This window comes from Lampetra planeri, chromosome 4 (assembly GCF_965212315.1).
Source record: "Lampetra planeri chromosome 4, kcLamPlan1.2.h2, whole genome shotgun sequence".
Taxonomy (NCBI): Eukaryota; Metazoa; Chordata; class Hyperoartia; order Petromyzontiformes; family Petromyzontidae; genus Lampetra; species Lampetra planeri.
Window position 1 is genome coordinate 13,431,399 of NC_136110.1, and position 24,975 is coordinate 13,456,373.

Here is a 24,975-nt window from a genome sequence, read left to right on the forward strand (position 1 = left end):
GTTTCTGAGCTTTGCATAATAAAATGGGATTCATACAGTATCCAAACATGACTTTCTGAAGACACTATGCATATGATTTCCATTGCCAACATGCACTTGGAAATGGAATCTGGTAATACTGCATAGTGATTCAGGTCACTCTCCAAATTTGACCATGAACACAATTTCACTGGCTCAAACCTGGTAACAACGTGACTGGTTCTTTAACGTTCAGCCAAGTTAGTCAATCATGTATCTATGTGATGTTGCTACATTTCCTTTTCAAGGGGCTGATATTGGATTTGAACCGTGGAATGCTTAAACTACAAAGAGAAGCCATTATCATGGCTATAAACTGTATTATATATTTTTAAGTAGAAGATTCTGTGGACGTAATAAATGGTAATGGTGGTGATTACTTGGATCGCTATAAAGGATGAAAACTTATTGCTGAAACTGGTGGTAAAATTGGGTAAAGATCGGAGGAAATCGATGGAGGAGTGACCAAAATGGATGTGTAGTGATGTAATCAATGAACAGACAGGAAAACAAACATGAATGGCTGGAAGAAGTAGAATGGGAACAGGGCCCTTCATTCCTCTGTGAATTTCCAAAAATAGATTATGAAAACAAGCTTTATACACAACAGCAGCATTTATATAACCGTAACGATTGAAGTCCGACATTAGACCAGCGGTGGGATTCCCGTATTCCCTTCACGTGTAGTGTGTATGTGTAAAATATATTTAGATAAAAAAAAATATTCCAAAAAAATACAAGAGCAACCATTAAACTTCACAAGACAAAAAACACAAGGCACAAGAACGAATGATTTCAATCAACGGAAATCAATGGACGTGGGAGTGGATTATGGATGAGAGCGAGTTTTTTTTTTTTAAGGGCAAGCAGCCCCCTCATCCGGTGTTATTGGAAACGGTGCAACACAAAGCGCGATAACCCGGACTGCTCCCTATTATGTACTGACCAATCATTTAACAAAATTAAAACTTACTGGAAATGTTCTTTTTTTCACAGTCACAAAGGGCAATCACCAGTAAACATCGTGCATGCCTGTAGTATTGCGTACAGTAGTATACACAGGGTCTGTTCAAACGGTGTTTAAAATTCCGACAATGGAGCTAAATGTACGAGTACTACAGTGGTATCAATGATTACAATCAAATGTAAAAGATGCGTCGTTTGAATCCAAGGTCAAGAGTGTCAAGAATTAATCTTGGCCCAATGTCACGAATGCGACTTCAATTCACCATCCCTTCTGTCTGTCTGCTAGGTCATACGGTTGTTGAGCGGTAAATCTGACCTCCAAGGCCTGCTCTTATTGTTCACCAACATTGGGATGTAGGTCTTCCTCTTGATCCCTGACCAAGGGGAATACCTGAATCCTGTCTCATTCCATCCTGAGCATGTGGCCTATCCATCACCACCTCCTCGTCCCGATTACATTTCCAACACTGTCCTTCCATATTCTATTCCGAATTTCTAAGCTTACTTTTGCTTATTCCTCTGTGCGATCTTGCAAAGCACTTCCCGAAATTAAGTTTAACAATTACCCGCTCATCCCTGCATGCAAGCACATAAAGGGATTGTGAATGGTTAAACTGCCCGAACCACCCCTAGTCTCTGCTTCACAAGCGGTTGTTGGAAACGCACGCTGATTACATAATCTCGAACAAGCACCAGTCCAGTGGTCGCCGATATACACCTCCCCTTCCTCCCTGCTCCCCTTCTCATGCGAACGGCAGGAGGGGTGGAAAGCGATTGGCTATAAGGGCTGAAGGAGAATGGCAGGAAAGGGTGAAGGGACAGGCAGGCGACGATGGTGGATCGGGGCATTTGCCAGGCGATTCTGCGCACGTGTCGGTCCATTCAACAAACACTAAAAAATGAACAAGCACGCATCTGGAACCTCTCTACACTTCCATAACATTTGTAGCATCATCCACACCTGTAATACAATGTCATAAAGTTATATTTAAAACGCTTTGTTAAAGTCCAGCCAGTTAGTAAAACATCACTCTTGCCGAAACCATCACGGGCAACTTAGTTGTAGGAAACTCATCTCAATGCCTCACCACCGCAAATTGATAACATGATGCCATGCCCAAGATATAGTCTGAAAACAGGACCCTGCGGGGTGGGCTGGTAGGAATAATACTTAGTACCGGTACAGGGATATCGACCGGGCTGGGTGGGGAGGGGCTGGGTGGGGAGGGGCTGGGTGGGGAGGGGCTGGTCACCCCGTGGTGTCCTTATAAAACTCAACGTTTAACCTACTCACGCCGGCTTGTGCCCGCCCTCACAGTCGGGCATATTTGCGGAATACACCACGCCGCCGTTGACCCTGGCCATTGACTGAGCAACCCAACGTTCCTACCAGCTCCCTCCGCAGGAATGTGTTCTATGTGCCACTCAGTCCGTATTTAGCCGCCTATTCTGTTGTTCCACTCGGTCGACTGAACGGGTTTAAGGCAGTGACTGGAGAAAATGTGTTGCCCGTAGTGTGCAAAAACTCATCTTGCTGTGATTTGCTTACTAATGTAAAAGCGGGGGTGCTGCATCATTTTATTTAATTATAATATCACTCAAATATTGGTGGGGGGAGAGGGCGGGGGGGGCAGGACTGGGTGGCGCGTCTTACTTCTCGGTGGTTTTGTTTGTGTGCAGATAATAAATCGCAACAAAATTGAAGCAGAGAAGTGCACCGCCTCCTACACCAGTTGACAGCCCCCCCCAACACCACCCTCAACACCACCCCTCCCACCAGCCCTCACCACCCCCCCACCACCCCCCACCACCACCCAACCCCACCACCACTACCCCACCACCCCCCACCACCACCTTCTGCACTAGGCCTCGCGAAGCCTCCTGCACTAGGCCTCGCGAAGCACTAGGCTTTGCCAAGCCTTCTCTGCAGTAGACTTAGCGAAGCCTTCTGCACTAGGCCTCGCGAAGCCTCTGCAGTAGGCCTCGCGAAGCCTTCCCTGCAGTAGGCCTCGCGAAGCCTTCTCTGCAGTAGGCCTCGCGATGCCTTCTCTGCAGTAGGCCTCGCGATGCCTTCTCTGCAGTAGGCCTCGCGAAGCCTGCCGCACTAGGCCTCGCGAAGCCTGCTGCACTAGGCCTCGCGAAGCCTTCCCTGCAGTAGACCTAGCGAAGCCTTCTGCACTAGGCCTCGCGAAGCCTTCTCTGCAGTAGGCCTCGCGAAGCCTTCCCTGCACTAGGCCTCGCGAAGCCTTCTCTGCAGTAGGCCTCGCGAAGCCTTCTCTGCAGTAGGCCTCGCGATGCCTTCTCTGCAGTAGGCCTCGCGAAGCCTGCCGCACTAGGCCTCGCGAAGCCTTCCCTGCAGTAGGCCTCGCGAAGCCTTCTCTGCAGTAGGCCTCGCGATGCCTTTTCCGCAGTAGGCCTCGCAAAGCCTGCCGCACTAGGCCTCGCGAAGCCTGCCGCACTAGGCCTCGCGCCGTGCTTTTCGTGCACAAATAAGGCGATTAAATGTATCTCGTCTCTGTGTTAATAAATGTATCTGTGTTAAAAAAAACGTGCTGCGTTTCAGTAAAGTAAATTTGAAGCGAAGTTTAAAGTTTCGCCGTGAGGCGCCGGAAGCGACGGCCATCTTGTTTAGTTCACAGATCGCAGGGGGAGCGGGCGGCCATCTTGTCGGGCAGGGTCATGCCAAGTGTTTGCAGTAGGGGCGATGTTGATACACGGACGGACGGACGGACACATTAATCTATTGGTGGTCTGGTCTACTTCGTTCCTACCAGTATAACACTCCTATATCATACACAAAAGTCCAAGGGCCCAAGACATCCATCATTCGTTTTCACATTTTCCCAACCGTTTCGCTGGTGGAAACTTTTTGGGAAAAAAAATCATTTCACCGCAGTTCAAGAGAAATGTGTATCTTCAATTAGCCAAGAGGAATGGATAGGGCACTGTGCTGGACAAAAATCCCTGCAACCAGTGGTGAACTAAAGGTAGCCCAGGGCATTCCGGTGTGGGCGTCATGGCCTCATCATACTGTCCGTGGCCCATCACACTGCAGCGCATGTAGCAAACCGTGCGCGCATACATGTAAATGTGTACATGCACGTTAGTCACTCTACCCGCTGCATGGATAAGAGCTTAAAATAGCTGAAGGGGTGACACCATATGAGGAGGGCAGAGTTTGTGGGGGGGGGGTGGGGGTACGAGGAGGCCACCTTTACTAATTTAGAATTCAGATTAAAAATACATTAATTGTATGCACCCACTATTCCTAATGTGAGGGACAAAGCGAACCCGTGCCCCCCTGCCCTCCGAATATAGAAGTCAAACTCCACCTATGAGTGACAGAAACCATTAAGAATGTGACATCCCAATAGGTAGACTGTGCAACCAAAAGAAAACTGTTGGATGTTTTGTCCTCATTTGGACTCATCAATAAAGTGATCAATTGTTACTGCTGCTGTATGCCTCTGGAAAGCCCTTTACACCAGGGGGACCCCTATCAGCACTTGCCAAAAGGCATAAAAAATATTCATAACCTGTTGGCTTGAAAGTATTGTTGCCTGCCTGTGCAAATATGATCTATTAAACTCCACCCTAGTTTAATGCAACACTGACTTGCTCTTAAGCACAACTACCACTTGTTCCTCCAATACATCAAAACCTTCCCTGAAATGCTTAATAAACTTACGAAACAATAATTTACCATAGTTTTCTACAATAAGTATAAAACACAAAAAACAACAACAATCAGTCTTTTTTCCAGTTATGTTGCATCTGTTCCCGATACCATACAACTTAAAAAATGACATGCAGTTCTCCCAATATCTCTAGGGCACACACAGCAGATTATAAATGTAAACTTAAATAAAGGTTTTCTTTAAATGAAAAAAATATAAATTTTCCTTTTTGAACTCTAGCAGCAAGGTTTGTCTCCACAATTTGCCTTTCACTTTTAAAATATTTATATAAAACCTATGGATTTGCTCCCTTTTATGCCCTTTGTGGCATGGAGGGGAGATTTCCATTCTGTGCTTCTGCAGCAGAGTTTCTCAGTATATCACTGCTTTCTATGATCATTGTTGACATATTTTCTTTGTCCAGTTGTAAAGTTGTATCAACACAGGCACAAATCCTTTGCAGCCAAAGAAAATAATTGTTTCCTCTCTACATTATCCCTCCCAAAAATGTAAAATATGAAGTCATACGTTTTGAGTATTCTACTCAAGTTCTGGTGAAATTGCATGGGACCTTTCCTTCAATTGTATTACCATTCAGTACAACTACATTTTTCAGAATCAGTTACAGTTGCAAATCTGTTTTGTACATTTGTATGTCAAGTCAAATGTAATTTTTTATAGACTTTTCTGCTGAGAAACGTCGTTCTATATATTTCCTTATTTTGTGTTTATATGAATATAAAATGTTCTCCTTATGCCCTTGCGTGTGCTACCATTTGTATTCCCCTAGCTTTCTCTTACAAAATACACATCTCAATGGCGTATTGGTCAAATGGTAATTCGCAATCAGATAATGAAAGAAAGCAAATGTTAGCATTCCAAAGTCTAGTACGAATCCCCAATGCGATATATGGAAATATGGCTACGATGCTGAGGCCACAAACCTGCAATATCAGAAAGGAAAAGTGTTACGTCATGCAAAGCACAGTGGATGCTTGTTATTGGACTATAGATTGCCATGCAGAATCTAAAGCAGAATAATGAACAAATACACATGCCTATGACATGCCTCAACACCTGTGCTTGCTTATTCATGAGCCAGTACGAATGTATCGCCGAATGGAAGATAAGCAGGCACATGCCTGCCTATCATACGAGTTGGTTCTACCGATTACATTTCAAACGAAGGTCTCACGATTGAACCTATACGTCATTTTGGACATGCTTAATATTCCTTCAGTCCAATAATGCAGTGTGTGATTTTAATTGTGGCCAATTTCAGTGAGTTCCTCACATGAAAATAAACTGTCCTGAAACGAGACAGCGTACATGTGGAAAGTAACATACAGCCACTGAGAGCACGCTCTCTGCCCTGCTTTGATGCCAGTAAAATTAACTCCCGGAAATTCCCCGCATATATTGAAGCACCTCTGTTCCATTTGTAATTTGTGATTGATGCATTTTGTTTTATATTTCCATATTTTAATATATCTACATTACAAATGTTTTTTTTTTACTTATTCATCCTCTATTACCTCACCATGACTAGTTACCCTAACACAATAAAATAAAAGCATTTTTTACGTACTGTATATACAGTATATATTCTGTATTGATTTTGCAAAAAAACAACCAAAGTAATCCTCCGTGGGTTGGGTTTACCGTTGCGGTCGCGTGAAGAGTAAGCAGGAGGGAGGGGTGGCGGAGTGCAGTGATCAGTGGGTTGCGAGAGAATATGAGCAGTGGTGTCATGGGGAGCGTAATGTGTGGTGGTGTGAACACAGAGAGTCGGTTGGGTGGCGAGTGGTTTGGTGTACATTTACTTGAGTGGTGAAAGGGCTATGTTAAGGCGGAAAGATCAGATCTAAAAGCATCGCGGTAGCCTGTCTTGTATAAAGGAGCTCGAGGAATTCCGTGGAGGCAGAGTTAAAGATTTGTTTTGGTCCAAAACTGCGAAGTAGTATTTTTTCTTTGCGTCTGTTGTTTACAGTTCAGTAGTATTTTGAATTGGGTGGCTGTGCAATAGATGTTCAATAGGGTGTGCGGCACGAAGGGGTAGTGAGTGAGTCCAATATGAACTCTTAGCCCAAGGAGACATGCTCCGAGGGTGAGAGAGTGAGAAGGATGAGCAGGGCTTTGATGAAGTGCTCTAGGATGTTACCGTTAAATATTTGGACATATCAGGGCATGCCAGAAGGCATGCCTATATGTTGTGGTCACACCAAGGAGACATCTGGGGAGAGAGAATCGCGTATTAGGTCTAAACTTGTGACCACATTGGCCTGTGCTGGAGGTACCGTGTGTCATTATTATTGTTTGAGTTATGGCGGCTGATCGGATATTATAGATTTCCAAATTTCAGCCACAGTTGGTTGGTCTGCGATGGTTTTAAAGGTTATTTTCTTTCCTAAAGCATGTAAATGTGTGACCTTGTAGAATTGTGTTGGGATAGCAGCATTGTGGGATGATGCTTATTTTGAGCCATGTGCAATTTGAGTGCAGGCAGATGCATTGCAAGTGGTAAAACGATTGAAGAGCACTCAAGGAAGCGGTATTGAGGTGGGGGGGACCCTAACCTTGGTATGTGTGTAGTCAATTATTTTAGTTGGGGAAACTACTGGTGTTATTGATGCATGCATATTGCCATGGATTCTAATCGATTGTGGGGTACGGATGGAGATGTAGGGTGGTGGTCATGGTCTTGTGTCTTTCACCAAATATTTTGAAGATTTGTATATGGTAGTGAGTGTGCGTGAGAATTCAGGGACCTCTTTAGCTTGTGCGTCTATTAGAATTGGTTTTATCTATTAAAATATTTTACAAGTTCTGTACTCTCTACAGCAGTTTCCATTACAGTATAGGATTATGATCATGTGTTAACTACATATGATGGAAGCGAGCACCCATAGCTACACAATTTTTGTGGAAACCAGGAGAGTTAAGGGCTTAATTTTTGGGAATGTTAGAATAAAAATGTAGTTCAAGTTCATGTGACAGGAGATGTGATATGGGAGAAGGTAGTAGGGTATTTGTTTTGAAGTGGAGGCAGGTAATTGATGGTTTAATGCATTTGACTAGTATCAATATGAGAGTCGTTCCAAGTGAAAAGGCAAATGTTAGTCACATTTCACCCTGTGTGAAAGCACAGGAAAGGTGTCTGCCTTGGCAAGGTGTAATTTGTAGAGTGAAGCCTGGCTAAATAATCTCCAACAATGTAGGTGCTGCGTTAGATATTATGAGTCCAATTATGAGGTCGTCATCTACAGTACTTGTAGGTTGCTTTAGTTGTGCAGCAAATAGAATAATTATGTCTCGGTTAGTTGGGTTGTTACAAGATGACTGTGCAAAGTGGTTCAGTGGAGATAGCGAAAAGGGGAGGAGAGAAAGAGCACCCTCTGATTGAATTGTATCTTCGGGAGGTGTGACAATTTATGAAAACTGAGATAGCATCGGTGCATGAACTGATGACCAAATCCCAAGCGATACATGGGTTGATGTACAGCCTTTGTAGGCTCAATACCTTCCTCTTCTCTCCTGCATATAACTGACTGTCTCCCATCTATGAAGGATATCATACATGACACTGCAAACACATTTCCCTCTTTTCCGGTGTTTCCCTGCAATGTCTATGTCCCACTTGTTTGCACAGCATCTTGAGATACAGCTGCACGTGGAAGCTATGTGAATCCTAATTGTGTTGCATTGCAGGGAGAAAAGGACATTCTGCACGATCAAACGCCCTTTCCTTATGCAAAGTGACCACGTGCGCCTCAGTGTTTGTCCGAGCTGCAATTGTTATTGTGCTCACGATTATGCCGAGCATTATTGTTCGAGCGCCTTACCGCAGATGAAACAAGTTGCTTTTTTTTCTTCCTGTGCATAACGGACAACAAAACCTTTCCCCAGCTGGAGTTTGAGGGCTTCTACACGTGGAAATGGGATGGTAATGTGAGGATTGGTCTGACACCGCGTTGTTTTTGTGGCTTAGTAAAACCGTGAATTATTGCATGAGGGAGGGGGGTGGAGGGCACTGGCCATTAGCGAATGTGCCAGAGTCTCGGAGAGTGGCCTGCACGTCTATCTGCACGGTGTGGCTCTCGTGCGATGCCACAAGATCCCGCCGAGGTGTCTCTCACAGTTGAAACATGGTGGCTGGCGAGTGCAATGAGACATGCGTGTTGAGCGACGAGAAAGGAGCTCTAGGACAGAGTCTGTTATTTGGGATTGTGCCTTAAGAAAAGACAAAATTAGACCATGAGAGTGGGTACAGGATGATCAATTCAATGGGTTTTTGATAGAATATACATAAAATACTTCTAGTTAATGAGCCATTTGATGTGTAGCCTTTGTTGTAATTGTTTTTTTTTTATCAGAATCAGAAAATGTATTTATACTGGAGGACTACGATGAGCTATATAACTCTTTTTCACAGATGTTCAGTCGGGGTGGTTAAGAGCGTTACAACAACAGTACAAAAACACGATAGGGGTGCAAAGTACAATACAGGTAAACAATTCGCCCAAAAAAACACAAATGAAACTAAACCATCCCTATCCTATCAGACAAAGCCCACTGAGGTATTAACTTATTTTTCAGAAACGACCTGGCCACAAATGATAGCTCAACAAAGTGGCTCATCCTGTGGATATTTATAGCAACCCTCCAATCTCTTGCTTACCATGTGACAAAGATATAATCACATATAATTGCAAGATGGGATTTAAGTTTATGGGACTTGGTGTAGCAGCTGGGCTCTTTGCTAGATTGGGAAGAGTCATCGTAGACTCTTGGTTATTTGCACTTAATAGCAGTCAGAGCACTTTCATTGAGCTGGCACAGTTGATTGGGTTTAGGATTGTCGTGTGCACTTTGATTTTCTAGTGTTCTTTGTGGTAAGGTACCTTTCTTGTGGACAAGTTGATGCTTACTGTCCAGATGTGAGTTCTTTGTTTTTAAGATTTTTTAGCTGTCTGCCTCATGAAGATTAATTTACCTCTGAAGGCTTGGAGGGAGGCATATTGTTTATTCAGAGATATCTAAACTAAACTATTTTTTATTCTACCAGGTAAGGCTCACTGAGCAAAACAGCTCTTTTTTAAAAGCAACCTGGCCGCAAAGGGTATCTCAATGAAGTGGCTTATCATGTGGACATTTATAGCAGCCAAATAGTCGAAAGGCATGTTTCTAAACGTGGAGGGAAAAACTAGAGAACACAGAGAAAAATCCACGTGACCACGGGGATAGAGACATGCAAACTCTAAATATACAGGCGTCAGGGTCGGGATCGAACTCACAACCTCCTGCATACCAGGCGAGATAGACAACATCTCGTCACCACCGCGCCCATTTCCGGTGGAGAACGTGGTCAGGAGGCCGGTCAATCACCACATGGAACTGACCCAGGCCGAAGTGTGCAACGGGCTCCATCTGGCACAGATATCCAGAGCCGCCGTCGATGACGCGCAGCTGAGGGCCGCTCTGCGCTGTGTACAGCACCACCTTGGCACCACGGGCGAATGCCCCGAACCGCGTGCGCGGCACCACGCGCAGCCAGCCATTGCCTGTGCTCTGCAAAAGACAACCACAACAGTCGTAATAATAATAATGTAGACTTGTCACGTGCACACCTGTTGTACTGTGGCATGAGAAGGCCTATTTATACAGCATTGTATTATTGCGCACGTCCATATGTTCAGGAACTAATTCAAATGTCAAGCTCTGCTCACACGATGAGAGGGCTTCAGGAGAGAGATCGTGTAGTTTTGCCATTCCTCCTCTGTTGAAGGGAGCGTAGACTAATGGTTTACAGTCCATAGTTTTGGTTGCATGGCCACAATTGCACTGTGGTTTATCTTAATATTCCATTCATGGAGGAGATGTGCATCGGCCTGTTGATGTTCTTGTGCAGTTGATGGTTTCACCACTGGTGTCTTTGAGGAGGAATGTCAAAGGCAGGGGGTGCGACGTTTGGGTTTCAAATGCGGTATACATTTCTAAACAACATATTTGGTGATAATGCATTGGTAGGGGTGGCACAAGCACAAATAACGAAACACTTTACAAATTCGTCAATAACGCTGCGTGTGGCTTTAATAGGGAAACTATATAATAGGAGACATTTTGATCAATGTGTTATGAAGGGCGATTGCCTGAAACGTCACCGTTTATAGATTTGTTTTCCTTTTAAGGCCACAGTGTTGATGAAGATGTGGAATGTTACGTATTAACATTTACAGCAGAGCAGCTGAGAACATTTTTCAGATTTTTCCTATGTCTAGATCAAAGTTTAATTTACAGTACCATGATTCTGTAAGATAAGATAAATGACAAAGAGTCTGCAAATGGGCTTTATACGCTAGTGTCCGAATAGTCCCCAACAGGCTGCACAAATTTTGGTGCAGTGTACTTGCCTGCAATAACTGCATGCCCGGCAGTATTTGGTTAACATATCCGACTGCTGATGAGAACCAGAAGGTAGAAACAACCAGAGCATGCTTGCCGAAACAAATGCTGCTGGATAACATTAGTCTGGACGTGCCAGAGGCATATGGAATAGAGGTATTTAATTTTGCATGTGGAGAGATGGATGTTTATCTGGTTACTGAAGAGTTTTATTTCAGTACGGTTTTAAAAATACACATCAGATGTTGACATTTTCCGTGATATATCCAGATTGTGTTGCATTTGAACGTACTGTACATGGACAATGTTTTCATAGTGGAAAATTTTGACCTTGCGTAAAAATTACTTTATTGCACATTTTATTTTGTGTACCTCCTCTAGTGTTGCCACGCGAGGAACACAAAACTGGGCTAAGCATGGGAAGAAATATATTTGACAATAGCACAAAAGGGGAGAACGACTTGTACGTGCTTTGTCTTAAGTGGTGTAATATCACACAACTGACAAAAAACTGGGACTTTTATTTTCCCCGGGAAGATTTAGAGATTTCCCAGGACAGCACCTTCAAAAAGAATATGATGCTGGGAAAACCAGGACAAGGTACAACCCTAAACTCGTCGCCAGGAGGGGCTGCTGCAAGTGGGGGTGGGGGGCTCAACCTGCCTAAGGCCTCCCGGGAGATGTTAGTCAGCGAACTCCAAAGGATGTCCCGGTGGCGAGATGTGAACTACCTCACCTGGTATTCAGGAGGTCGTGGATTCAATCCCACCCTGACGTCTATATATTTGGAGTTTGCATGATCTCTCTCTCTCCCTGTGGCCACGTGGATTTTTCTCCGGGTCCTCCGGTTTTTCCCTCCAAATTTAGAAGCAACAATGCGTTGAGAGTATTTGGCTGCTAGAAATTTTGACAAGATAACCCACTTCGTTGAGCTATAATTTGTGATAGCCAGGCGCTTCTGAAAAAGAGCTGCATAGCTCAGTGGGCCTTACCTGGTAAAATAAAATTAGTTTTATAGTTAAAAAAATATAAAATAAAAATAGTTGATAGCTTTAGTTTTTTTTAGGCCCCTTTAGCTGGGACAGCAGGGACTCACCTAAAGGCACCAGGGCGGATTTGGACAGTGGCAGCAGCAAAGCGATGTACGGGCAACCATCTGGCCGCTGGGGTGTACACACTCGCCAACCAGCCAAGCAGGGCCACCTAATCTGGACATTTGTCTCATTCATGCCCACACTAAGACAGTGGAAGTAGTATTATTCTTTTTAGAAACACAAGGGCAATTTTCGCTTCTCTCTCTTGGCTAGGGGCCACCCCACAGCTGCAACATAGGAAGCCTGGGGGTCTTGCTATTTGGCACCGAACTTGGATTTGGTGCCAGCATTTTCACAGCAGGAGTGAGGACGGACTTCCTTGCCAATGTTGCCGCAGGTGTGCAGGCCGGTCTTTAAAAAAACTATTTTTTATTTTACCAGGTAAGGCCCACTGAACCATATAACTCTTTTTCAGAAGTGGCCTGGCCATAAATGATAGCTCAACGAAGTAGCTTATCGCGTGAAAATGTAAAGCAGCCAAATACTCGAGATGCAAGTTTCTAAATGTGGAGGGAAAACCCGGAGGATCCGGAGAAAAATCTATGCGACCACGGGGAAAACATACAAACTCCAAATATACAGGCATCAGGGTCGGAATTGTGATCATACCCATAAACTCCTGAATACGACGAGAGGAAGTTAATTTCTCGCCACCGCGGCACATTTTCACAGGCACCGCAAGCAGCGATAGAGGAGATGCTCACGACCTACCGCCCCAAGTGAAAAAAAATCATTGTCACCATGCTGCTGCTTCTCCTTCTTTGGTAGAAACGTTTTAAACTGTAAAGTTATATTTAACGAGTCGCCTAGCCTAAAAACTGACAGATGCAATGCTGCTAGGCAGCTGCTTGGACTGTTTTTCCAATCCCAGGATATAGAAGCTGGGCTACAGGATGCACTGCATTACAGAGACCGCAACGTTTTTGGCGATTGGCTGTTCAGTCTGGTTAGGATGGAGCATGGGCGGCGAGGGAGTAGAGGGGAGATTCTGGAGGCTATAGACTGTACGACTTAGTAAAAGACTGCACGACAATTGCAGAGCCCACATGTAGAGTTGTATTTGATTAAAATGTTATATATTTTACGAGATCTGGCTGGCAGTGCATCTTAGTGGGAACTTCTATTTATGGAATTGGCAAGTTTGGCTTTGACACGTGACCCAGTGAGGGAATGAGGGAGTTTCCAAAGGCAGTGCATTAGAGCATTTAAATTGTCAAGGTGAGCGGCAGCAAAGGCATGTGTAAGGCTTTCAGCGGCAGATGGAGTCAAACATTGTTGGTTGTGGGAAATATTGTGCAGAGAGAGAGGTGATGGGTTATATGGCCCTAGAAATGTTAGGTGTAATGGAGAGCCAAGGATAAAAGTTGATACCAAATATTATGGGCTGATAAGATAAATAACATATTTATAATTATACAGGGTGTCCTATAAAGTCCCTATCTATTTTATTGAAATCAAAGCAATGTATTCGTAAATAATTAGCATAGGTATATTTGATTTGAAGCTTTCGTGACTGCAGGAATCCATACTCTTTGGTTCTTTCGGTAAAGTCACGTAGGTAGAAAAATAAAATAAAACAAAAAATAATATATCACGACGTTTCGATCACAACACAAGCGGTCGTCATCAGGCGGAAAAAATAATCCAGCAGTGGAACTACTGAACCAGCGAGAGAGCTGTTACAGCAAGGTTATATACGTGGCGATGGGCAAGCAAGCAGGGTCTGAGCTGGAGAGGAATTCCATCCCTGGACGCAAGCACGTCAGTTGTGTTAATGGGGAAGATTAGGGAGAGAAAGATTAGGGAGATAGATTAGCATGAAATGAGCTTCCGTCATCGCTTAAGAGTATCATCCTCGCATATGCGCACAACAACAGTGTTAATGAGAGATTAGCACCATGAGAGTGCAATCCAAATGACATGTGAGCATGAGAGTGCAATCCAAAGGGCATGTGAGCATGAGAGTGCAATCGACAGGAAATGTGAACATGAAAGTGCAATCCAAGAGATCTGTTGGAGGGGGGGGGGGGAGAGAAGGGGGGAGAGAGGGGGCAGGGCAGAAAAGTGACTCTGCAGCAGCACTTGAGTCACTGAGATCTAAGAGAGAGGCACAGAGAGAGAGAAAGAGCCACAGAGAGTCGGAAATAAAAGCTGATATAGGCAGGTAGGATGGAAAAATAACAGTCAGTTAAGACTTTACCTGGTTAATAACGTCCTTCCAATGATTGCTCAACTCACCTACCTACAAACTGGCCTGATTTCTGTCTGAGACCCTGCTTCCATTCACGGGAAAGACCACCTCAGCAGTACTTAATTCAGCTCACTTGGTTTCTCTAATAAAGGACATTTCACTGTCTCTAGATGATTTGCTTCTCAGCTTCGATGTAGTCTCTGTGTTCACCAAGGTACCTATACCTGACACCATAGCAATCATTGAAGACTTGGTCCAACAGGGACTGAATCCTGATGTACCAACTTTGGTGAGGCACTGCCTTACCAACACTTACTTCATCTGGAATGGAACATTCTACAAACTAAATGAAGGTACCCCTATGGGTTCTCCCTCATCACCAGTGGTAGCGAATGTTTTTATGGAGAAATTTGAGACAGATCCCATCCAGACATCCACCCTACGTCTTTCCTTGTGGAAGAGATACGTAGATGACAGGTTCGTCATCTGGCCACATGGCCTGCCAGCACGGAACCAATTTCTCAACCACATCAATTCCATACACCCGTCTATCAAATTCACCATGGAAGTGGAAAAGGATGGCAAGCTACCATTCCTGGATGTTTTGATCGAGAAGAGACCTGATGGCTTGTTGGGACACTCTGTCTACAGAAAAACCACCCACACCAATGCCTATCTAAAGCCTGACTCCCACCACCGTCCAGCCCAGAAGAATTCCCTCATCAAAACACTGCACCAAAGGGCCCGTTGCATCTCCGACCAGCACCACCTAGCCAGATTGTTGGAGCACGTACACCAAGCCCTCAGGATGAACGGTACCTCTGACCGTACAATCCGCAAAGCTGTCTCCCCAGCCATGTTGAGACAACCTTCTGAGGATCCAACCAAAACAATCACTTTACCATACATAGCATGGGTTACCAAAAATATTTCCAAAATCTAAAACAAACCCAAGATTCAGGTTCGTTTCCACACAGTACACAAAATCCGTGATTTGATCCCATCTGTAAAGGATGTGATTCCTGACATGTAATACACTGGTGTCTACAAACTGAGTTGTGGTTGCGGTAGCAGTTACATTGGGGAAACAAAACGACATGTCTCGGACCGCGTTCGTGAACACAAGGCAGATCTGAAACACAGTAGGACAAATACCTCTGCCGTTGCTGATCATTGTTTTAATGCTGTGGGCTCACACGAAATAGATTTTTCCAAAACAAAGGTACTCTGCAAACCCATCTTCAGAGATTTGTTCATGAAGCCATCCAGATATATAAACACAGACACAACTTCAACCGAGAAGATGGGTACAAACTGAGCAATCATTGGAAGGACGTTATTAACCAGGTAAAGTCTTAACTGACTATGATATTTCCATCCTACCTGTCTATGTCAGCTGTTACTTCCGACTCTCTGTGACTCTCTCTCTCTCTGTGCAGAGTACCTTCGTCTTGGAGAAAATAATTTCGTGTGAGCCCACAGCATGAAAACAATGATCAGCAACGGCAGAGGTATTAGTCCTACTGTGTTTCAGATCTGCCTTGTGTTCACGAACGCGGCCCGAGACATGTTGCATGTTGTTTCGTTTCCCCAATGTAACTGCTACCGCAACCACAACTCAGTTTGTAGATACCAGGGTATTGCATGCCAGGAATCACATCCTTTACAGATGGGATCAAATCATGGATTTTGTGTACTGTGTTGAAACAAACCTGGATATTTTGTTTGTTTAAGATTTTGGAAATCTTTTTGGTAACCCCTGCTATGTATGGTAAAGTGATGGTTTTGGTTGGATCCTCAGAAGGTTGTCTCCCCATAGCTGGGTAGACAACGCTTTGCGGATTGTACGGTCTGAGTATCCGTTCATGCTGAGGACTTGGTGTACGTGTTCCAACTCACTGGCTAGGTGGTGCTGGTCAAAGATGCAAAGGGCCCTTTGGTGTAGTGTTTTGATGAGATAATTCTTCTGTGCCCTCGTCGAGGAGGCCACTCTCCGTTCTTACATTTGCATGCTAATTTCTCACATTAACATCACTAGCCCCGCCCACGACTTTATGACCCTTGGGCTACACTCATTTCAAACCTTTTAAAACAGTCTGCCTCAGCAGCAGATCAAGCTTCGCTTGTGTTGTGCCTGAAACGTCGTGATTTATTTTATTTTATACCTACGTGACTTTACCGAAAGAACCAAAGAGTATGGATTCCTGCAGTCACGAAAGCTTCAAATCAAGATAGTGCAATATATTATATTATTTCTCCCCCCCACCAAAAAATGTATAAAGTATATTTTTATACTTTTTACATTGTATACAGTATGGAAGCTAGCCACATGCCAAATTTAAAGTTTGTAGCCTAGTATATTATATCCATTATTTCCCTCCCCCCAGCCGCGCATTTGTGCGGGATACACGGCCTACGCGGAGGGTTGGGGGGGGATGCGTGACGTCAGCAGGCACACTGCATACCGCTGCCACATGCAGGTGACATGACAGGTGTGACGGCACCGCTCACTTGCCGTGCAATATATTATATCCATTCTTCCGCCCCCCCCCCACCCTCCAAAATACAAAAGTCTATTTTTATACTTTTGCATTGTGTACAGTCTGGAAGCTACCCACATGCCAAATTTCAAGTTTGTTGCATGTCGGGAAGTATGCTAAACATTTGGAACAGATACACATATTCACAATTTTCCTTTTATATATATAGATTAGTTTAATAAAATAGATAGGGAGTTTATGGCCACCCTGTAGATCTCAATTTAGTAATTTAACACCAAAAAAGGTTGTTATTTTTTTATTCCAAGAGCAGATTTTGTCTTTCTCCAAACGAGAAGAACTTCGATTTGGGATCGTGCAGTTCGACAAAATTAGAAATGATCGAGCCTTGTACAGAAACAAGACAGAAATAAGACTATGGTGGAGTCAGACGAATAAATGATATGTAATGCTATAACTCAGAAGCTTTGGGAAGCGCTCCAGGGGAGGTGAATGTGGCCAGAATTGGGTGATCTGCAGCAACATTTTATGTACAAGCGAAAAAATTGTGACGAGTATTGTTTCCTCCATCCCTCTCTCTGCTGGTTGGGCAAGTATCAAGCCTACAGATTTTACCATTTGAGCATTTTTTATTTGACAAGAGCAGGAACCATAATAAACTAAACCTACAAACTACTTTGCCAGTACCAAAATATGATAATAGGTTTTCCCCTTTTTTCTGCCAACAAAACAGGTGTTAAGATGTAAAAACACAAAACTAAAACTTTTTACAAAGAATCATGTCTGCATTAACCACAATACGTGTGGTTATTTCAAGCGGACAACTTCTTTGTTTCTCCTGTGTCACTCTTTATTGAACAGAACTCCTCGCGTTCGACGCCCCACAACTCCGTCGTGATTTTCCCGCTTGCGGTGCTCGCCCGCCTCGCTCCGCTCTCCCTCTCTCTCTCAGCTTCTCCACTGCTTGCCTTATCTCTCACTCCCTAGCCTCTCCATTGCTAGCCTGTTCTCTCACTCTCCTAGCCTCTCCACTGCTAGCCTGTTCTCTCTCACTCTCCTAGCCTCTCCACTGTTAGCTTGTTCTCTCTCTCACTCTCCTGTATATATCCCCCTCCTCATTAACTCCTCATTCATTAAGCTGGCGACCTCTCGTCGCCTCACGCTCGTGGCTTCCGCCGTTATCGCCTCATTCTCCCGTCAACCTGGCGCCTGTTCCGCGCCTGAATTTGCAGCCAGCCAATCACTGCTATGCATCTGAATTGGCTGTTTCCTTTCCGTTGCTCTCTCTCGCTGCACCTGTTCGTCCCGATGCGACCTCACTGTCCGTAACTTGCACATGCGTGCACACCGCTTGAAAACCCCACGCGCGCTATTCCACTACATATGCATTGTCTTTGAAACTGATTGGTCCACACCAGAGACAGCTTTCTTTTCAGCCTAGTCTCAAAACGGTGTTAGACCAGAGGACACCAAAAGGCCTTTTGGCGTCCTCTGGTCTAACACCGTTTCAAAGACAATGCATATATTATCAAAGTATGTTTTTTTTTGCATTCTGAACATAAGTATTGTGGTTAATGCAGACATGATTCCTTGTAAAAGGTTTCAGTTTATTGTTTTAACATCTTAACACCTGTTTTGTTGCCAGAAAAAAAGGGGAAAACCTATTCTCCTATAAACTATTTTTATTTTTCCAGGTAAGGTCCACTGAACTATATAGCTTATTCCGAAGAAACATGGTAATAAATAAAAGCTCAACGAAGTGGCTTATCACGTGGACATTTATAGCAGCCAAATACTCTGAATTCAAGTTTCTAAATGTAGAGGGAAAACCGGAGGATCCGGAGAAAAATCCATGCAACCACAGGGAGAACATGCAAACTCCAAATATACAGCAGGCGTCAGGGTCGGGATCGAACCCGCGACCTCCTGCATACGAGGCGAGGGACTTAACATCTTGCCACCACTGCGCCGATGGAATTAAGTTTGAACTCCTCGATTCTGGGAAGGAGAGAAGATTGGGCTCACTACCCCACTCACGTAGAGACTGTGAGCAGGAGCGTAGGTTTTATATGGGGATGGGAACAATTAGAGCCTTCTTAACATCAGCTGTTAAGTGTTTAGAGCCCCGTGAAGGTCAAGTGTCAAGGACCCTTTATCAAGCACTGTGAACATCAGCAACTTTTCAAAATGTTACGATGCTTGAGCGGAAATGTAAAACGATTACTTAAAGGACTCAAATTATTTCATAATTGAATACATTTAAATATTTTAACCGGTTTATTAAATGTTCCAGAGTATTTGTGGTAAATATTCTAATCTTTCATCTGTTATTTTATCCACATTTGTTTTTTAATGTTACTTTGCACAGTTACATGCTGCATCCCATGTAGCAAGGCTATACATTGTAATTCCACTCGGGTCTGTTTCAAAAGAGACACCTGGTCTCAATCGCCTCTCCACCGTTCCGTGATTTATGATGCAATTGCTATTGCAAAGCGTGGCTCAGTATGTTTAACAGAATGATGGAATTGTTGGACATCTCCAATTTCTCAGCCAGTGTGCCTTCCTATAGCTTTCATAACGTTCCCTCTATGGAGTCACCTCGTCAGCTATTAAAATTTGTTTGCAAATTGTCAATATCACAATCGCAGGGTAGTCTTGTGCAGTAAACTAATATCCATAGGCAGTAAAACAGAAGCCATCAAGTGTATTTCACACGGGAACCATCTGTAGCCACCGGAAAGGAATACATTTTAATTGTTCTTTGCTAGAGTGTGGAATTGAAACAGACCCACCTACACAGGTGCCAAGCACACCACTATTACATTGTGCTTACATTTTCTTTCCCACTGAGCTTTCCATCTGCCCGGCACTCTCTTTCACAGACACACGCACACATGTACCCTTACAGGGGGCACCAACACCCAAGCTCTGTGCATTCAGATAAAAATGTCACCACTGTTTTATTCAGTGTATATACGTTTGTTCAATCGGAGGGACGCAGGTGTTTTGGGCAACTGTGCATCTGTTCACCCTTTCAAATCCAAGCCCATATTGAGATGTTTTTTTTAAGCATGGGCAGTCCTTTATTTTGATTGTGTGTTTGAGCTCGTACGCAGTCATGCAAGTACTTAATCCTTCTCAAGGGCACAGGAAAATAAATGTTATGTTTTGCATCTAGTTGAAGCAGACAACAACCGATTGCACGTTAATAGCTGTCTGCAGGCCATGCATGTTTGATTTTCTCAAGTGGCCAAACTGATGTGAATGTGCCAAGCTTACAACAAAGCATTTCCACACAGATATCATGAAAAAAAACACCTCACCAGTGTAAAATGGGATATCGCCAACGATGGTATCTTTAAAATCCTGCTGAGAGATCAGACTTTCCTTGCAAGGACGTCCAACATGTGAGGCGTTCACACTCCTCACAAACACCAATACCAGCTGCTTCTACAAACATCCACCGCAATTAATTGCACCCCTCCCCCCTTTTTGGGGTTGCTTTGGCTGTGAGGTGATTGTGTTGATTTTCGATTTAAAGCTTTCGTGACTGCAGGGATTCATCTTCTTGGTTCTTTCGGTAAAGTCACGTAGAAGGGAAGTAATAAAATAATAAAAAATTAAAACATAATAAAATAATTCTCACGACGTTTCGGCTACAACGCAAGCATCCGTCTTCAGGTGAACAGGAACGTAGATGACACTTTTGTCATCTGACCACATGGCCGGCCTGCTCTAGACCAATTCCTCGACCACATCAATTCCATACACCAAGCCATCAGATTCACCATGGAAGTCGAAAAAAATGGCAAGCTACCCTTTTTGGATGTCCTAATTAAAAGGAGACCTGATGGTTCAATGAGCCATTCTGTCTACAGGAAAGCCACCCATACGGATGCTTACCTAAAACCGGATTCCCACCACCATCCATCCCAGAAGAACTCCTTCATCAAGACTCTATACCATAGAGCCCAATGCATCTCCGACCAGGAACACATTGCCAGTGAACTCAAACACGTACGCCAAGCTCTTAAGGCTAATGGTTACTCCGACTACACAATCAGAAAAGCCATCACTCCAACCATCAAGAAGGATCCTGTTGAGGAGCCTTTCAAAACCATCACCCTACCCTACATTTCTGGGGTCACAAAAAAGATCTCCAAAATCCTGATTAAATCTTAATTTTAGAACTTTCGTGACTGCAGGAATTATTATTTGTTTCTTTCGGTTAAGTCACGTCTAAAGATAAAATAATAAATTAAATAATAGAATACGACGTTTCGATTGCAACACAAGCAATCATCATCAGGTATAATGAAATAGCGACATAAAATCTAACCAGAAAACTATAGACAGACATATTAGCAGACAGATATCACCAAGATACATAGCGAGAGCAACACAGGTAACAGAGAGGGGTGATCGTCTCTGTGTGGTGGCCTTAAATAGACAGAGGGGGGGGCGGAGGCAGAGAGAGGGAGGAGGGTTAGAGAAAAAATTAGCATATCAATGAGTGGTCAACAGACGTGGTGCTGCGAATGCGATGGCACGGCAAGCAAGCCTGAAAATCAGGAGAAGGACACACTAAAATTAAATAACCTAGTAAAATATCGAAATGTAATGTAATACAACACAGAGGGTCGGTCAACACACAATTAACGCATAGCCTGGTTGATTACGTATTTCAAAGATTGCTAAGTTAGAATTTAAGTGTGAACAATCTAAAGAGAGGACACAGGCAGAGAAAACAAGTCGCCAGAGAGAGAGAAAAAAGATAAGCTTAAAACGTCCCCGTAGAAGTGGTTCAATCTTAATTTTAGAACTTTCGTGACTGCAGGAATTATTATTTGTTTCTTTCGGTTAAGTCACGTCTAAAGATAAAATAATAAATTAAATTAAATAATAGAATACGACGTTTCGATTGCAACACAAGCAATCATCATCAGGTATAATGAAATAGCGACATAAAATCTAACCAGAAAACTATAGACAGACATATTAGCAGACAGATATCACCAAGATACATAGCGAGAGCAACACAGGTAACAGAGAGGGGTGATCGTCTCTGTGTGGTGGCCTTAAATAGACAGAGGGGGGGGCGGAGGCAGAGAGAGGGAGGAGGGTTAGAGAAAAAATTAGCATATCAATGAGTGGTCAACAGACGTGGTGCTGCGAATGCGATGGCACGGCAAGCAAGCCTGAAAATCAGGAGAAGGACACACTAAAATTAAATAACCTAGTAAAATATCGAAATGTAATGTAATACAACACAGAGGGTCGGTCAACACACAATTAACGCATAGCCTGGTTGATTACGTATTTCAAAGATTGCTAAGTTAGAATTTAAGTGTGAACAATCTAAAGAGAGGACACAGGCAGAGAAAACAAGTCGCCAGAGAGAGAGAAAAAAGATAAGCTTAAAACTTCCCCGTAGAAGTGGTTCAATCTTAATTTTAGAACTTTCGTGACTGCAGGAATTATTATTTGTTTCTTTCGGTTAAGTCACGTCTAAAGATAAAATAATAAATTAAATTAAATAATAGAATACGACGTTTCGATTGCAACACAAGCAATCATCATCAGGTATAGTGAAATAGCGACATAAAATCTAACCAGAAAACTATAGACAGACATATTAGCAGACATATATCACCAAGATACATAGCGAGAGCAACACAGGTAACAGAGAGGGGTGATCGTCTCTGTGTGGTGGCCTTAAATAGACAGAGGGGGGGGGCGGAGGCAGAGAGAGGGAGGAGGGTTAGAGAAAAAATTAGCATATCAATGAGTGGTCAACAGACGTGGTGCTGCGAATGCGATGGCACGGCAAGCAAGCCTGAAAATCAGGAGGACACACTAAAATTAAATAACCTAGTAAAATATCGAAATGTAATGTAATACAACACAGAGGGTCGGTCAACACACAATTAACGCATAGCCTGGTTGATTACGTATTTCAAAGATTGCTAAGTTAGAATTTAAGTGTGAACAATCTAAAGAGAGGACACAGGCAGAGAAAACAAGTCGCCAGAGAGAGAGAAAAAAGATAAGCTTAAAACTTCCCCGTAGAAGTGGTTCAATCTTAATTTTAGAACTTTCGTGACTGCAGGAATTATTATTTGTTTCTTTCGGTTAAGTCACGTCTAAAGATAAAATAATAAATTAAATTAAATAATAGAATACGACGTTTCGATTGCAACACAAGCAATCATCATCAGGTATAATGAAATAGCGACATAAAATCTAACCAGAAAACTATAGACAGACATATTAGCAGACAGATATCACCAAGATACATAGCGAGAGCAACACAGGTAACAGAGAGGGGTGATCGTCTCTGTGTGGTGGCCTTAAATAGACAGAGGGGGGGGCGGAGGCAGAGAGAGGGAGGAGGGTTAGAGAAAAAATTAGCATATCAATGAGTGGTCAACAGACGTGGTGCTGCGAATGCGATGGCACGGCAAGCAAGCCTGAAAATCAGGAGAAGGACACACTAAAATTAAATAACCTAGTAAAATATCGAAATGTAATGTAATACAACACAGAGGGTCGGTCAACACACAATTAACGCATAGCCTGGTTGATTACGTATTTCAAAGATTGCTAAGTTAGAATTTAAGTGTGAACAATCTAAAGAGAGGACACAGGCAGAGAAAACAAGTCGCCAGAGAGAGAGAAAAAAGATAAGCTTAAAACTTCCCCGTAGAAGTGGTTCAATCTTAATTTTAGAACTTTCGTGACTGCAGGAATTATTATTTGTTTCTTTCGGTTAAGTCACGTCTAAAGATAAAATAATAAATTTAATTAAATAATAGAATACGACGTTTCGATTGCAACACAAGCAATCATCATCAGGTATAATGAAATAGCGACATAAAATCTAACCAGAAAACTATAGACAGACATATTAGCAGACAGATATCACCAAGATACATAGCGAGAGCAACACAGGTAACAGAGAGGGGTGATCGTCTATGTGTAATGGCCTTAAATAGACAGAGGGGGGGGGGGGGCGGAGGCAGAGAGAGGGAGGAGGGTTAGAGAAAAAATTAGCATATCAATGAGTGGTCAACAGACGTGGTGCTGCGAATGCGATGGCACGGCAAGCAAGCCTGAAAATCAGGAGAAGGACACACTAAAATTAAATAACCTAGTAAAATATCGAAATGTAATGTAATACAACACAGAGGGTCGGTCAACACACAATTAACGCATAGCCTGGTTGATTACGTATTTCAAAGATTGCTAAGTTAGAATTTAAGTGTGAACAATCTAAAGAGAGGACACAGGCAGAGAAAACAAGTCGCCAGAGAGAGAGAAAAAAGATAAGCTTAAAACTTCCCCGTAGAAGTGGTTCAATCTTAATTTTAGAACTTTCGTGACTGCAGGAATTATTATTTGTTTCTTTCGGTTAAGTCACGTCTAAAGATAAAATAATAAATTAAATTAAATAATAGAATACGACGTTTCGATTGCAACACAAGCAATCATCATCAGGTATAATGAAATAGCGACATAAAATCTAACCAGAAAACTATAGACAGACATATTAGCAGACAGATATCACCAAGATACATAGCGAGAGCAACACAGGTAACAGAGAGGGGTGATCGTCTCTGTGTGGTGGCCTTAAATAGACAGAGGGGGGGGCGGAGGCAGAGAGAGGGAGGAGGGTTAGAGAAAAAATTAGCATATCAATGAGTGGTCAACAGACGTGGTGCTGCGAATGCGATGGCACGGCAAGCAAGCCTGAAAATCAGGAGAAGGACACACTAAAATTAAATAACCTAGTAAAATATCGAAATGTAATGTAATACAACACAGAGGGTCGGTCAACACACAATTAACGCATAGCCTGGTTGATTACGTATTTCAAAGATTGCTAAGTTAGAATTTAAGTGTGAACAATCTAAAGAGAGGACACAGGCAGAGAAAACAAGTCGCCAGAGAGAGAGAAAAAAGATAAGCTTAAAACTTCCCCGTAGAAGTGGTTCAATCTTAATTTTAGAACTTCGTGACTGCAGGAATTAGTATTTGTTTCTTTCGGTTAAGTCACGTCTAAAGATAAAATAATAAATTAAATTAAATAATAGAATACGACGTTTCGATTGCAACACAAGCAATCA

At 43.1% G+C, this 24,975-nt stretch overlaps 1 protein-coding gene across 1 annotated transcript in view; it reads right to left on the reverse strand.

Annotated features, from left to right (window-relative positions):
• The window catches only part of CRTAC1 (cartilage acidic protein 1), a 634,231-nt gene that overhangs the window by 104,711 nt on the left and 504,545 nt on the right, over positions 1–24,975 (reverse strand). Inside the window, exon 11 of the mRNA XM_078593311.1 lies at positions 10,061–10,229. Within this exon, the coding sequence (XP_078449437.1) occupies positions 10,061–10,229 (169 nt within the window). The remainder of the gene's footprint in view (positions 1–10,060; positions 10,230–24,975) is intronic.